This window comes from Enhydra lutris, unplaced genomic scaffold (assembly GCF_002288905.1).
Source record: "Enhydra lutris kenyoni isolate GAN:26980312 unplaced genomic scaffold, ASM228890v2 scaffoldscaffold57, whole genome shotgun sequence".
Lineage (NCBI taxonomy): Eukaryota > Metazoa > Chordata > Mammalia > Carnivora > Mustelidae > Enhydra > Enhydra lutris.
In genome coordinates, this window is record NW_019154141.1 from 8,294,732 (window position 1) to 8,309,056 (window position 14,325).

General features: G+C 45.7%; 1 protein-coding gene across 1 annotated transcript in view; it reads left to right on the top strand.

The window, feature by feature from the left end:
• The first annotated feature begins 1,618 nt into the window (after window positions 1–1,618).
• The window catches only part of LOC111158091 (endoplasmic reticulum to nucleus signaling 1), a 63,724-nt gene continuing 51,017 nt past the window's right edge, over window positions 1,619–14,325 (top strand). Inside the window, exons 1-2 of the mRNA XM_022519927.1 lie at window positions 1,619–1,672; window positions 7,719–7,839. Of these exons, the coding sequence (XP_022375635.1) occupies window positions 1,619–1,672; window positions 7,719–7,839 (175 nt within the window). The remainder of the gene's footprint in view (window positions 1,673–7,718; window positions 7,840–14,325) is intronic.

Sequence of the window (14,325 nt, forward strand, 5' to 3'; positions counted from 1 at the left end):
TTTTTTGGCAGTCATCTGCATGGTCTTCTATGATGTGATCAGTGGCTCTGTTAGGTACTTTTATAAAGCAACCAGAACTGCAAATAGCCAGGCTTTGTTAAAGTTTATAGTCTGAAGTAAATGATATTGCTGTAAACAGAATTATAGATACAGATGCCCTTTTTCTTGAATATTGTTCAGTGCCTGCCAGGGGACCATGTTACAGAATACTATTTTAAGGTACTTTGTGCTGGGGGCGCCTGGGTGGTTCGGTGGGTTAAGCCTCTGCCTTCAGCTCAGGTCATGGTCTCAGGGTCCTGGGATCAAGCCCTGCTTTGGGCTCTCTGCTGAGCAGGGAGCCTACTTTCCGCCCACCCTCCTGCCTGCCTCTCTGCCTACTTGTGATCTCTCTCTCTGTCAGAGAAATAAATAAAATCTTTAAAAAAATACTTTGTGCTGAATTGACCTATTACCACATAGGTTGGCGTGTGTGTGTATACGTGTGCATGCACGTGTGCATGAGTAAAGCCCCTAAGGGTGATGTCTTATTATGGCATGCCAGAAAATGTCTTATTGATCTCTCTTAAAATCAGTTCATCCATCCTGTAGCTTTCAGCTAATTATGACCAGCAGAATAATCCGGTCTGTTAGCCATTACCCCTCTCCTCTGCCTTCTTAACCATCAGAGGCCACCTCCTGTACTCCATCCACACAAGCAGTCTCTCTTCCCTCCTTTGGCATTGTACATCCCCCACAGAGAAGGCCCTCCTCATCTCTGAGCATTGTTGCTAAGATTAATAATTGTAAGCTCTGATTCCGTAGCACATTCTAATCCATTTGAAATCCATTATTCTGCATCTGGGGACATGCAGTTTTAACTGTTCTCAAGATCGCATGTATCCTTAAGTAGTAAGACAAAACACTGCGGAAATCTTTCTTATCCAATCCTTCCCACGCTTGGAGACTTGTTTTACATCTTACCTGTAAAACTGTAATGTGTATATGTTATCCCAACCAAAATGAACTTGTAAGTCACTTTACCTTCACTTTGCCTCTGTTGCCAGTGCCCGGTGGGTTTGAGGCCTGGCAAGGAGCCACTGCTCTGCATAAGGCAGACCCGGTTGTAGATGGGAGGTTGTAGGTTCCAGGAATTTAGGTACATGCTATCTTGTGTAATAATATTTTATTGGCAGCATGCCAGTATCCTTGCTCGAGTAACGCAAGTATTGTACTTTTAGTTTGGAGGAATGATTTTCTTAGCCTGAAATAAAGAAACTAAAGCTGGGATTATGCAATGTAAGAGTAATCCAATGAAGATGGAGGAAAAATTAGTTAAAAAAACCCCCAAAACAACAAAATAAAAAAAACTGTCTCTCAACAGTTTGTTGGTTTATCTCAATGGTGTATCCTGGAAATTGGTGTGGTACTTCTAAAAGAAAAAAAAAATCATGATGTTATTAGCCTGATTATTATGTTCTAATATTATTGTACAGACTGTGGTCTGCTGGAGCACAGGTAGGAAGTAGAGAAGATTCAGAGAAAAGATTGTAACTATTTTTACTGTTTTTGCTTACCTGACTAAGCTACTGCTACAGTGTTGTCATATAGATCGAACTTGGGCTTGACTTGATTGATGGGCATGCCAGCTGAGAAGGATGTGGCTTCCTTGTTCATAGTGGTGGGTCTTCTGGGTGTATGTGTACACCTCTTTTTCGGGGGGGTGGGTCATCACCAGTGTTGTAAACAGAACCAGCACTACCACACTTACCAAGCATAGATGACTTTGGAAAGCTGGTAGGAGACACGTGTGCGTGGCACCACTCCTTCCCACTGACTTCAAGATGAAAAGTCTGTGCTATTTTTATTAACTTATTTCTGACCCTTGTTGTTAGGTAGTCAGTGTGTGTGTGGCCTGTTTCTTGAAATGTGTGTCTGAAACTTAAGCACTGTATTTCTTTGGAAAATGCAGCATTTCTGCAAACCCTGGTGGCAACCACTGGTTCCCCCGTTCTAAATCTTGGAGGAGCTGGCGTGTGCTTCCTCGCTTTTCTTCCTTGGCGGGGGGCAGAGGGTGAGTGAAAAGGAGTAGCCACCTCAGTGGTAGACACAGCGCCCAAAATGAAACCAAGCCCTGGGCTTTACTGGTTGCTTTCCAGGCACTGGTGAACAGCCTCTTTGCCTGACCAGTCCCAAGTACTAGTTCAAAAATGGGGGTGGGGCAGGTTTGGGAGAAGTGGTTTCCTCTGTTTTTGTGCTGCTTTAACAGATCCAATCTCTGGTGTCCAATTCTCTTTATTGAAGATTTTTTTTCTTTCCCTTTTTTTTTTTTTTTTAAGATTTTATTTATTTGAGAGAGAGAGCGTGTGTACATGCCCAAGTGGGATGGGCAGGGCACAGAGGGAGAAGCAGACTCCCCGCTAAGCAGGGAGCCCAATGTCGGGCTCCAGCCCAGGACTCTGGGATCATGATCTGAGCCAAAGACACACACCGAACCAACTGGGCCACCCAGGCGCCCCTGAAGACATTTTCTAAACAAAGTTATTTCAGAACTCATTTTAGGAAAGATTTTTTTTCTTACCTGAAATATAAGGTGTTGAATTAATTAATGCAAGAGCAACTAACAGTCAGCTGAGTTTAGAATATCAGAATGAAATTCTCATTTTAATCATCTCTAAGCTGTTGGTAGTTGCTTCCACGTCTTGGCAGAAAGGCAGAATGAGTGGTGTGTTTTATGAAGTGGTGTAGATGCTGAGCTTTGCTTTACCATCAGAACCTTAAACATGAGGATGCAGTTCCAGTACTGCCTTTGTTTTCCCAGGAGAAAGGCTCTTGTTGAAGTCCTGGCCGAGCATGGCTGCCATGAGGGCAGTTCTACCATCACGGAATGAACTTACGTGAAATAAGTGGGTTGTACTAGTGACCCTTTGCTCAGCATCCTCTGCCCTGAACTGCCCGGCTTTGTTCATTTTTCACAGCATTGTTATGTCGGGGTCCCCTCCTGGGAGAGAGCGAGCGGGGTCAGACTTGCGTGAGGACCAGCTGGCTCATGGGTGTTTAGTGTTAGGTTAGACTCGGTTACCCGCCACCTGTGTCTCCCCTCCACGATGTCACTGTGATTACTTCTTAGAAGCAGCCATCAAAGCCGGGAGTACATATCCCGCTCGCTGGAAAAATGAGTCAGATTCCAGGTGGTCAGCTTGAAGCCGATCTGCAGAATCAGCATTTTGTTTACGTTTTCAGGCTCTCCAGAAATGAGCGTGTGTAACCATAGGGCCTCCGGTCATTTCTTCCATCGTAGAGAGAAGGGAACCCTGGCGGCTACAATGGCTGGGTGAGCTAACGTGCAAGGTCATTATTGTAAAGCAGCATTTTTAGCTGTCCAGGTACAAAAGGTTCTCAGCTGTGCTCAGTATCCCAAAAGGCATCTGGACGCTTATTTAATTCACCTTAGTAATAGCAACTGCCTCCGAAGGCAGGCATTTTCACGCTTTCAAAAATGTTGGGGGAGAAAAGCCAGCAATGTTGTCATGTTAATTTGCCATGTGAGAGAATAACACTGTTCACAGTGGCTCCCCGAACATTCTAATTGGAAACCATCAGCAGCCTCCAAAGAAGAGAGAAGCCTGTTGTGACAGGGTTTGTGACGTCAGTGTGGACACTGTGATTAACCGTCAGTGCTCTCAGTTGCTAAATTCAACTTCTAGCCAAACCTGGTATTTCTGAGATTTTCAGAGGACTCTGTTAGTTATGTGATTAGTGTTTTATTTCGATTCACCAACCAACCATAGATAATTGCTCTTCCTGTGGTTTCCAAGATGCTCAGACAAGGCAGGTGTCTTTTGTTTCCACACTAGTAATGAAGCAGCACTGATAGGTTTTAGTAAATATTGACCCATTTGAATATTAATACTGTGATAAGATATATTTGGGGGCATTCAGTTCATCAAAATTGTACTGTAGGCTTTTTTTTTTTTTTTAAGATTTTTTTTATTTATTTGACAGAGAGAGATCACAAGCAGACAGAGAGGCAGGCAGAGAGAGAGAGAGAGAGAGAGAGAGAGAGGGAAGCAGGCTCCCCGCCGAGCAGAGAGCCTGACGCGGGACTCGATCCCAGGACCCTGAGATCACGACCCGAGCCAAAGGCAGCGGCTCAACCCACTGAGCCACCCAGGCGCCCCTGTACTGTAGGCTTTAATAACAATGACAGAACTCATCCGTTCCTGGATACGAACTGTCTTTTTTTTTTTTTTTGTAAGATTTTATTTCTTTATTTGACAGAGAGAGAGAGAGAGAGAGAAATCACAAGGAGGCAGAGAGGCAGGCAGAGAGAGAGGAGGAAGCAGGCTCCCTGCTGAGCAGAGAGCCCGATGTGGGGCTGGATCCCGGGACCCTGGGATCATGACCTGAGCCGAAGGCAGAGGCTTTAACCCACTGAGCCACCCAGGCAAACTGTCTTACCGAGAGACCTCTTTGTTTCTAAACTTTTGTTTCTGTCTTGTGGACGTTAATGATCAAAGGTGGCCGAGTTGTCTGAGAATCCTAATATGGAAAGCGCTTCATCTGGAACTTACAGGCTTGCTCAAGCTCCTTTAAATGTGAGCTTCTCTCCCACCTGCTCACTGGGCTATCTCCTTTCTATTTTACGAAAAATTCATTGCTGATTACACAATTGTATTATAGAAAATTTAAGAAAATCCAGGAGAAAAAAGTGTTTCTATAATTTTGTAATATTTCCTTCATCTTCATATGTATAATTTTTTTTTTCATAGGGGCGTGTGTGTTTGTCTTGGGTTGCGAGGGACAGAAATCTAGTTCCAAGAAATGTCAGCAAAGGGGAATTTCTCATGAGGTTCTGTGAGCCCAAGGACAGGAAGTTGGCCTGAGGAAGGGTAGAAGCCAGGGCACTCACTCTGTCTGTCAGCTGTGTTTCTTCTCAGGCTTCTTTCCCCATTTCAGTCTTTGTCTCTCTCCCACCCAGCAAACATTGACAGAAATCGCCCGAGTTTAGTTTTTTACCAAGCTCAACACAATTCTTGTGTCATCCCGAGACCTACTTACAAAATGCCTGCTCTTGAGGGAACTTTTGACAGGTGGAGGGGGGCTCAGCAGGCCTTTCCACCTGTTGGTCCCCAGATCTGCACACATTCTTTCCTTTTGATTTATTCAGTCTCTAGACTGCCCGCACCTGACATGACCCTGCTGTCCCCCATCAGCTGCAAAGCCATTCTACCTTCTCCGTGGGAGACTGCCTTCAGTCTCGCTGAGTGACAGCCCGCAGTGGTCTTGTCCTCCGGCCACTGTTCTGCAAGCCCGTGTGCTCTGGGCGATGTGCGTTTCGGGTGTGAGCGGGTGCAGATGAAGCTTCTCACCGTCTATATCCTGTAGGCTAAAAGGATTTCATCCCCAAAACACTGGACTCCCTGCTAGGGCAGGACCACCCTTGCTGAGGCTTCTGTTTTCCCAGCCAGGTAAAAAGCAGACTTCTCTTCCTTGGGTTGAGGCTTCACACCGAGGATAGACTGAGCCAGCAGTGGGGAAGGTTGCTCTCGGTTCTCCCGTTCTAGGTGAGAGGCCCTGGCTCTGCTCGAAGGAAAGGGTAGAGCCTCTTCACCTCTAGGCCAGGAGCCGGCAAGGGAGGACAGTGTAGCAGCTGCTTTGCCCCCTCTGCCGGTGGGGTCTCCACCGTGGAGAAGGAGTGCAGGGACCCGGTGTTTGTCCTGCCATCTCGGGCTGTTTTGGAGACAGACATGGGGCTTTCCTTCTTTTTTTTTTTTTTTTTTTTTTTTTTTAAGATTTTATTTATTTATTTGACAGAGAGAGAGAGAGAGAGAGAAATCACAAGGAGGCAGAGAGGCAGGCAGAGAGAGAGGAGGAAGCAGGCTCCCTGCTGAGCAGAGAGCCCGATGTGGGGCTCGATCCCAGGATCCTGGGATCATGACCTGAGCTGAAGGCAGAGGCCCTAACCCACTGAGCCACCCAGGTGCCCCGCATGGGGCTTTCCTTCTTAAGCGACTAAGTGCCATCCTGGTTCTTACCAAGAGTGGGCAGGTGTTTTGGGGTCAGGCTGCTGTGCACAAGTAAGCCCCCCAGACTTGTTGTTTAGTGCTAAAAGCCAGCCATACTCCTGTATTTTAAAATTTTTGTGCCCAAATCCAAACTCTCACAGTATAAGCAAGTTGTGTCGGCCCATTTTTAATTGAAGATCACCAGGAACCGGATAATTTGTGGGACAGTGTGCTGACGAAGAGAAAATCTTACTACAAGGTGGCATGGCTGAATGGGCCCAGACCTCAAAGGGGTGTTGTCCCAGGAAAACTTACCAGCCATCCCCTGTACATGCGTGCATTGCACGTGTGTACATGCGTGTGTGTTCACACACAGCTGCTTTTGTGGAGACTGCGTGGGGGAGGGTACAGTTCTTAGCCAAGCTAGAGGACCAGCAGACCAAAAAAATCTGCCCAGTATAATTGTCACCACAGTGTACATTAAATCTTGGATTCTATATTTTTCACATGAAGACTGATAGAAGCATTTTTCTGCGTTGCTGTAAATTTTCCCGAAGTGCTATTTTAATGATTGCATAATATTCCATTGAGTGGGGGCACCTGGGTGGCTCAGTGGGTTAAAGTCTCTGCCTTCGGCTCAGGTCATGATCCCAGGGTCCTGGGATCGAGCCCCGCATCGGGCTTTCTGCTCAGCGGGGAGTCTGCTTCCCTTCCTCTCTCTTTGCCTGCCTTTCTGCCTGCTTGTGATCTCTGTCTTTCAAATAAATAAATTTTAAAAATCTTAAAAAAAAATTCCATTGAGTGTATGTGTCATAATTTATTTCAGCCATTAAGATCTTGGAAATTCAGATCTTTCCAGTTTTTGTGTTTGTAAATGGGATACAACGAACGCCGTTGGGCACACAGCTTTTTCTGTATATGAAACTATTCAGGATGTAGAAGTAGAATTATAGGATCAAAAATGTGAGCACTTTTGTGCTTTCCAGAAAGAGTGCACCAACTTCTAATTTTCATTGCCACCAACGATGGATGAGAAAGTAAATTTCACCACCTTTGGCTCTTTTCTGTAAAGAGAGTGCGGGTTTTAACTCATTAAGCATAAAAGGTACATTTTTATTTATATTTTGATTATAAGTGAAGAACAATTTGGGTTATGTTTTTCATACATTTTATAACCTTTTTTGAAATCTTGTTTTTTTGTTACATAAATTTTTTATAAAATGAGAGCTGTTTTTTCCTATTTTGCTTTAAACACTTTCCCCTAATATTTCACCTTTTTATAATTCTGTAAGTGCATGCGGGTATATGTGGTATGTTGGCATTTTTCTCTACCATGGAGATTTGCAAGATGACCAGGTTTTAGAAGGTGAAGTATAACCAAGAGAAGGAAGTCCATTAGAAAGCTGAGCATACTTTCTTCCCGTTTCAGTGGGGGCTACCTGTGGATTATTTCAGAATCCTTGTCTTTGTCATATCAGGTTATAAGCCTGTCTGTCTGCAGGAAGGATTGCTGCTGAGATAGCATAAAGCGACCTGGGGTCTAGTGCTGACTTGGCTGTTGTCTAGACATGTGTCCTTGGACGTAGGCTCTGTAACCGCAACGTCTTCGTCTGTGAGGTGGCGGATTTTAGAAGGAAAACTTCTGGGGTGTCCCCGGGGGTTCTGTGTGTGGTTACGCATGCCCAAGACGAAGAATCCTATTGAACACAAAGATTTTTCCACATCTCATTGCAGATTTTTGGAAGTCCCAGCACAGTGACGCTTCCTGAAACCTTGTTGTTTGTGTCAACTCTGGATGGAAGTTTGCATGCTGTCAGCAAGAGGACAGGCTCGATCAAATGGACTTTAAAAGAAGGTAATTTTGGCTTTGGACCTTGGGCGACATGGGCATTTGCTCAGCTGCTTTCTGAGGAAACCTATTCCAGAAAAAGAGAAAAACTGTTACACATCTTTAATAAAATTAAAAAGGATAGTGGCATCAAGGAGAAGAGAGGAAATTATACTCAGAGGGTCCATTTACAGCTTAAATGGGGATCATTCACCAAATGCATCAATTAAAGAGGCAAGCTTTATCTTTTTTTTTTCCTTTCCAGATTTCATGTTTAAGTAGCTCTAGGCTTTTCTATTAATAGTTCTGGCTGGTAGGTCTTTCACAAAGGCATACTACATTAAATTTTTTTAAGTTCTATCTAATGATTAGAATCTTGTAATCATAATTACAAGAACTATCTTCTGTAACTTCATATTACTCATTTGTTTTTATAGAGGCTGAAATCCTCGAGGGCTGTAAAATTTGACATTCATCCAAGCTAGCCACTTTATTGGGTCTTTACGTTGAGGGAAGTGAAAGACTGAGCTTGTTTCTCATTTAATCTGCCATGCCTCCTTTTTTTATGATCTTGTCTTCCTGGTGATAGTTAGCAGAGTGGAGTCCTACAGCTGGGAAATGGTATTTGATTTCCAAAGTAATCTTCCTGGATAAAGCCATGCAAATCCAAGGATTTGGGGCTTTCAGAGTCTTCTCTATTATTCTGTCCAGTAATAATTCTGATTTGGCTGTAGATTAGGGTCTGACCAGCGTGCTCTCTTTCGTCACTGCTCTGTGACATGACTCATTATTTTCATGAGCACAGCGAGTGTTTTTCCTTTGATAATAAAATGTTCCAAAACAGTGTTTTAAATGGACAAAAATTGGCATATGTCAGAAGGTCACACACCATTTTACCAGTTCGACAGCAAACCTAGTTGCCTCCCAGAGATGATGGCAGCTGGGGTACCACAGAGCACCTGCCTCACCTGTCTGTCTCCTGCTGGGCTCAGCAGGAACCCTAGGCAGCTGAAAGGACCAGAGCTCTCAGGAGAGGGTGGCCACGGGGAGACTATAGAGCCGGCTTTTGGCGTTGCATTACAGGCTCCCAGAATGTTATCTGTACTTTCTCTCCTTCCTATTTCAGCCTTTTAATGTTTTTAGTTTTTATTTTTATTAAAATAATTTTTTTAAAACTTATTCATTTGAGAGTGAGCATGTGCGAGAGCATGAGCAGGGAGGGTGAGAAGCAGACCCCTGCTGAGCAGGGAGCCCGCCTTGGGGCTCCATCCCAGAACCCCAGGATCATGATCTGAGCGGAAGGTGGGTGCTTCACCGCTAAACCAACTGAGCCTCCCCGGTGGCCCACCTTTTAACATTTTTAAAACAAAAGGACCGTTCTTTAAATTTTCACAATTTCTGATTTTGTCCAAAGGCGAATTCAACAAATCCTCAACAGAAGGATTGAGATAAACATTTTTACTGTTGAATATTAGGGCTGGGTCCTCAGTCTCAGCGTTCCCAGGCAGGGCATTTTTGGCCCAAGCTACTTCATTCTTGTGCTTTGTTTCTCCCTGCATGTATTGTTTTAAATTGATCTTGTCGAAGTCTTCATTTCTACAAATAGCCTTGGCTGTATCTGGCAAAACTGTGTCTCACCTTGTTTGTTACTTAGTCAAACATCAAAATCCATCTCTTCTTTCCTATACTTTATTTTTAATTTTTTAAAAGGTTTTATTTATTTATTTGACAGAGAGCACAAGCAAGGGGAGCAGCAGGGAGCCCAGTGTGGGGCTCGATCCCAGGACCCCAGGACCCCAGGACCATGACCTGAGCTAAAGGCAGCCGCTTAACCAACTGTGCCACCCAGGCACCTCTCTTCTCTCCCATACTGTAGAACTTAAAGAATTGTTCTCTCTTTTACTTAATTAACGAGTGTTTAGAGAATCTAATCTGTGAAGGATACTTTGTAGGGCACTGAGAATAAGCAGCCCGTCCTTGTCCTCAAGGAGCCCACAGCCTGATAGGGAGAAATGACAGGTGCCACAGCTCCAGCACAGACCCAGGGTTTCTAAGGGAGGTGGTAGGGACTTCGAGGCCTGCAAAAGGGGCAGCAGGTCTGGGGTGTAGGAACAGGTCCTGTCTGAGAGGAGCTTAAGTACAGAGGTGGTGGGAGAGAAGCCCGGAGGGGATGTTGACCCCTATGGTAGCATCGAGGCTTTTGTATTTGAATGAGCAGGAAGCTGGGTCCATTAATGTGACAGCAAGTGAGTGACTCAACAGGTTTAAACCTTTAATCCTGCAGTGGAGTGTGGGAGTGTGGGCTGGCGACAGGGAGGCCAGGCTGTGCAAAGGGGGCAGGGGGAAGGGGAAAGGTGGGACAGAAATAAAATCAGTAGAATCCAGTAACATTAGGGAAGCAGAGCAGGGAGGTGTTAAAAGACACTTAAAGGGAGAATTTGAGAAATCTCAGCAAGGTCTAGTAATTTCAAGTAATATTTAAGATGTTCTAAGTCTCATTTTTCCGAGAATAGGTTGCCTTTTTTTTAGTTAAATTCAGTCCTGGATTCCAGTAGCTGTATAAAATATATAATATGTATTTCTACAGATCTGTGTACTATGTCTATTACAGTATACACACACACACACACACACACACATATATTTTTTTAATCTTGCAATTTTTAAAGTATTTTTTTTAAAGATTTTTTTTTTTATTTGACAGAGAGAGATCACAAGCAGGCAGAGAGGCAGAGAGAGAGAGGGGGAAGCAGGCTCCCCGCTGAGCAGAGAGCCCGATGCAGGGCTCTATCCCAGGACCCTGAGATCATGACCTGAGCTAAAGGCAGAGGCTTAACCCACTGAGCCACCCAGGCACCCCTTAATCTTGCAATTGTAACTAAAGTTTTCAGAATTGGTATTTTTAAACCATTAATCTGTAAATTACCTTTAAAGGTATCCCCACATTGTTCTAGGCCCTGAGGATACAGCAGTTGAACGAAACAGACAAAATCCTGCCCTCCTAGGGCTTTCATTCTAGTGGAAAATGGACAAGGAAATAAATTAGCAGACTTTATAGAGGAAAAGTAAAGCAGGACAGTGGAATTAGGGAGTACCGGGTGTTGCGGGGGTGGGGAGCTGCAATTTTAAGCAGGAATGATGCCCCTGGGAAGGTGTCATTTGAGCAAGAACTCAAGGCAGCAGGGGAGTGTTTAGGCAGAACGTAGCAGGGACAGAGGTGGGAGAGTCCTTGGGCCAGTGGAGGAACCGTGTTGGTGTGGCTGGAGGGAGAGTCGGGGGTAAAGGAGAAGATGGGTAGCAGGAGGTGAGATCAGAGCACCGGTCACGTGAGGACACATAGACTGTCTTCATAGACTATTTATTATAAAAATGCCCCTGCTAATGTCCTGGAATGAAATGTGTAAGACCGTAAGCTACACACATGCACACACACAATTTCAGAAAGAAATGCATGTATTACCCGGCTGGTAATCTAACACTGGAATAATGGAAAAGTAACTTTTACTCACGTGTATGTGATTTAACACGTAATGCTCTGACACACCGTGATGCTCCACCTCCGAGTGAACACGGTGCCCGCTACCACGGACCAAGCGAAACACCGGGATCCTGATGGGGATGGGTTTCCAAGACGATGAATAATTCTCGGTAACACCCCAAACCAAAGCAGTGTGACCTCAACGGATTTATACAATAGTTACATTCTGCGAAGATGAGCTGTATAAAATTATGCGAAAAGTGCCTTTGTGCTTTTACACAAGTGAGGTTGTGGGCTCGGGGAGCTATTAAAGGCTTTTGGCCTGTGGGAGAGTCTGACAGACATGAGAGCATGTATAGATTTGGGATGGGCTTTGGCTCTGCAGTGCTCTCTGCCCCACACCTAGTGCTTGTGTTCCCCCCTCACCTCCCATACACCCTCCACCAGTCCCTGGGACCACTAAGAAATGCCCTCACAGATTTCCCGAGTACCAGCAAGCTGTGCCCTCCCCATAGAGCCATAGGGCTTGGTGGCTGGTGTGAGGAGGTTGGCCTTTTTGAAGTCACCATTGGAGATAGCTGAGCAGAGGGTGACATGCCATGGTATTATGGACTGATGTTTGTGTCCCTCCAAAATTCACATGGTGAAGCCTTACCCCACTGTGTGATAGTATTTGGAGGTGGAGCTTGGGGGATTTAGCTTAGATGAGGTCATGAAGGAGCCCCCGCTCCACCCCATGATGGGATTAGTGCCCTTTTGAGAAAAGGAAAGGCCCAGAGCCTTGCTCTCCCTCACCATAAGAGAACATGGCAAGAAGGCTGCCATCAGCAAGCCAGGAACAGGACTCTCCCCAGAACCCAACCACGCTGACACCCTGATCTTGGACTTAAAGCCTCTGGAACTGTGAGAAAGAAGTGTCTGTTGTTGAAGCCACTAAAGCTGTGGTATTTTGTTGAGGCAACCCGCGATGACTAAGACACCTGGCCTCCACTTCACAGGGTCAGCATGTGCTGTGTTGAGACTGAGCTGAGGAGGCCAGGAGGAAGCTGCAGACTAGGTGGAGGCTACTGCACCAGTCCAGGCAAGGGAGGCCACAGGTTTGGGCCTGAGTCGCAGTGGGGAATCAGAGTCAAATAGAAGAGACTGCTGATGGAAATAGACACCCCTGTGACTCCTCAAACTGAGGTTAGACAGACTATATATACCTGTTATTCCATTTCATGGTTTCCTGATTTGTTTACTCATTTCAGGGGCCAACAAGCTGGGAGAGTTTTGTTTTCTTTTTTTCTTTCCACAGATTAGTTTTGGCAGGTGCTTTTGTTCTTCACCCAAACATGTGTTGCTGTTCCCAGAAGTGGAGATTTCTTACACCGCAGCAGCAAACTGCACCTAGTACAGAAAATGAGTTTTGTTTTCAGAAACTAACTTGAGTTGTGACATACCAAGTGAGGTGCGATCTTTCTAGGCTATGATTTTGTGACTGTAGCCACACCAGAACTGTCTTTGTCTGAAATTTCAGCAGTGAAGACAGGGTGTTTGCTTTCTGTACTTTCAGCCCAGACGCAAAGAGAAAGCTTTGCTGCTGTGTGTGGCATTCGGTCCATTTTCTAAAGCCTGCTTTGGCTTGGTGAGGCTGAAAAGCTTTTCTTTGGTATCTCCAGGGCTGGTTTCAGGCTTCTTGCATTCACCTTGAAAATACTCGTTATTAAAATGAACTAGAATTATTTAAAAGACTAAACTAGACAACATAGAGTAAGAGAAACACTAGAGTTATAGGGGAAGATTTTCTTCAGGTGTCACGTGTGTTTGCCTTTCTTACCACATGCCTCTTCCCTTGGTTCCTGCTGGTGCCGACCACTGCTGCGGCTCCCCGAGTTGCATAAGTGTAGCATGATGCTTTGCCACTCGCTCACTGAGTTCTGTTATGGTGACCGAAGTAGTGTCTCTCAAATCTGACTCCTCGCCGCCCTCCTTGCCAGTGCCTTAGCCAGGCTCTCAGCATCCGTTCCTACATCAGTACAGGAGCTTCCGGCTGTCCTTCGGCCATCACGCTGCTGTCAGACCTGACCTCTAATGACACCACGGGACCATGCCACACCCCTGCTGAGCTAGTCTTGTGCCCGCCAAGCAGCACTCCAGGTGTGGTCTGCCCAGCTGTCTTCGAGAAGTCCAGGAGGGATCCCAGGCGTCATCCACGATGGGCTGGAATTTTCAATAGCTGGTCCTTCTCCACAGTTAGAGAAGCACCGGTTTACAGGGTCGCGTCTGACCTCCTTGGTGTACAGGCAAGGCCCTTCACCATCTGGCCCTCACCCACCCCTCCAGGCCTCAGAGACATGGGGCTTTGGCTTGTGTTCCCTCCCCATCAGCAGCCTGCAGTGTTGGACAGGCTCCTAGTCATCCTTCAGGAGCCCCTTCGGAGGCCACCTGCTTGACCCCTCCACCTGGGTGAGCCCCTTCCTCATGTGGATTCAGGGGTACTTGTGTTGTGCATTTTAGTTTATGTTTGTCTTCCCACTGAATTCTGACTTCTTTTTTTAAAATTTATTTTTAAATTTATTTTTGAGAAAGAGCATGAGGGTGGGCGGGAGGAGAGAGGAGGAGAGAATCGTAAGCGGGCTGCTCACTCAGCACAGAGCCTGACACGGGGCTTGATGTCATGACCCTGAGATCATGACCTGAGCTGGTATCAAGAGTCGGACAGTTAACTGACCGAACCTCCCAGCTGCCTCCTAAATTTTAACTTCCTGAGGCTGGGCTCTCTAGACGGCCGGGGACGCTCCGTAAATGTCTCAGGCACCTAATGCTGACTTGGGTCCCAGAACCCTTCCCACTAAGATGTCTTTTGGAAGCCTGAGAACAGATGAGACTAGACTCTGCCCCCGTGGGATGTGTCATCTGTCACTTGGACCATTGTCACAGCAGGTTCCAGTTCCTGACCTTGAGTTTCATGCGGCTTTCATGACTTTTTGCAGTTGGTTTTCTCTCCTATCCCTAAATAGCATGCCTGTTCCTCTGGAAGAGCCTGAGGTCTG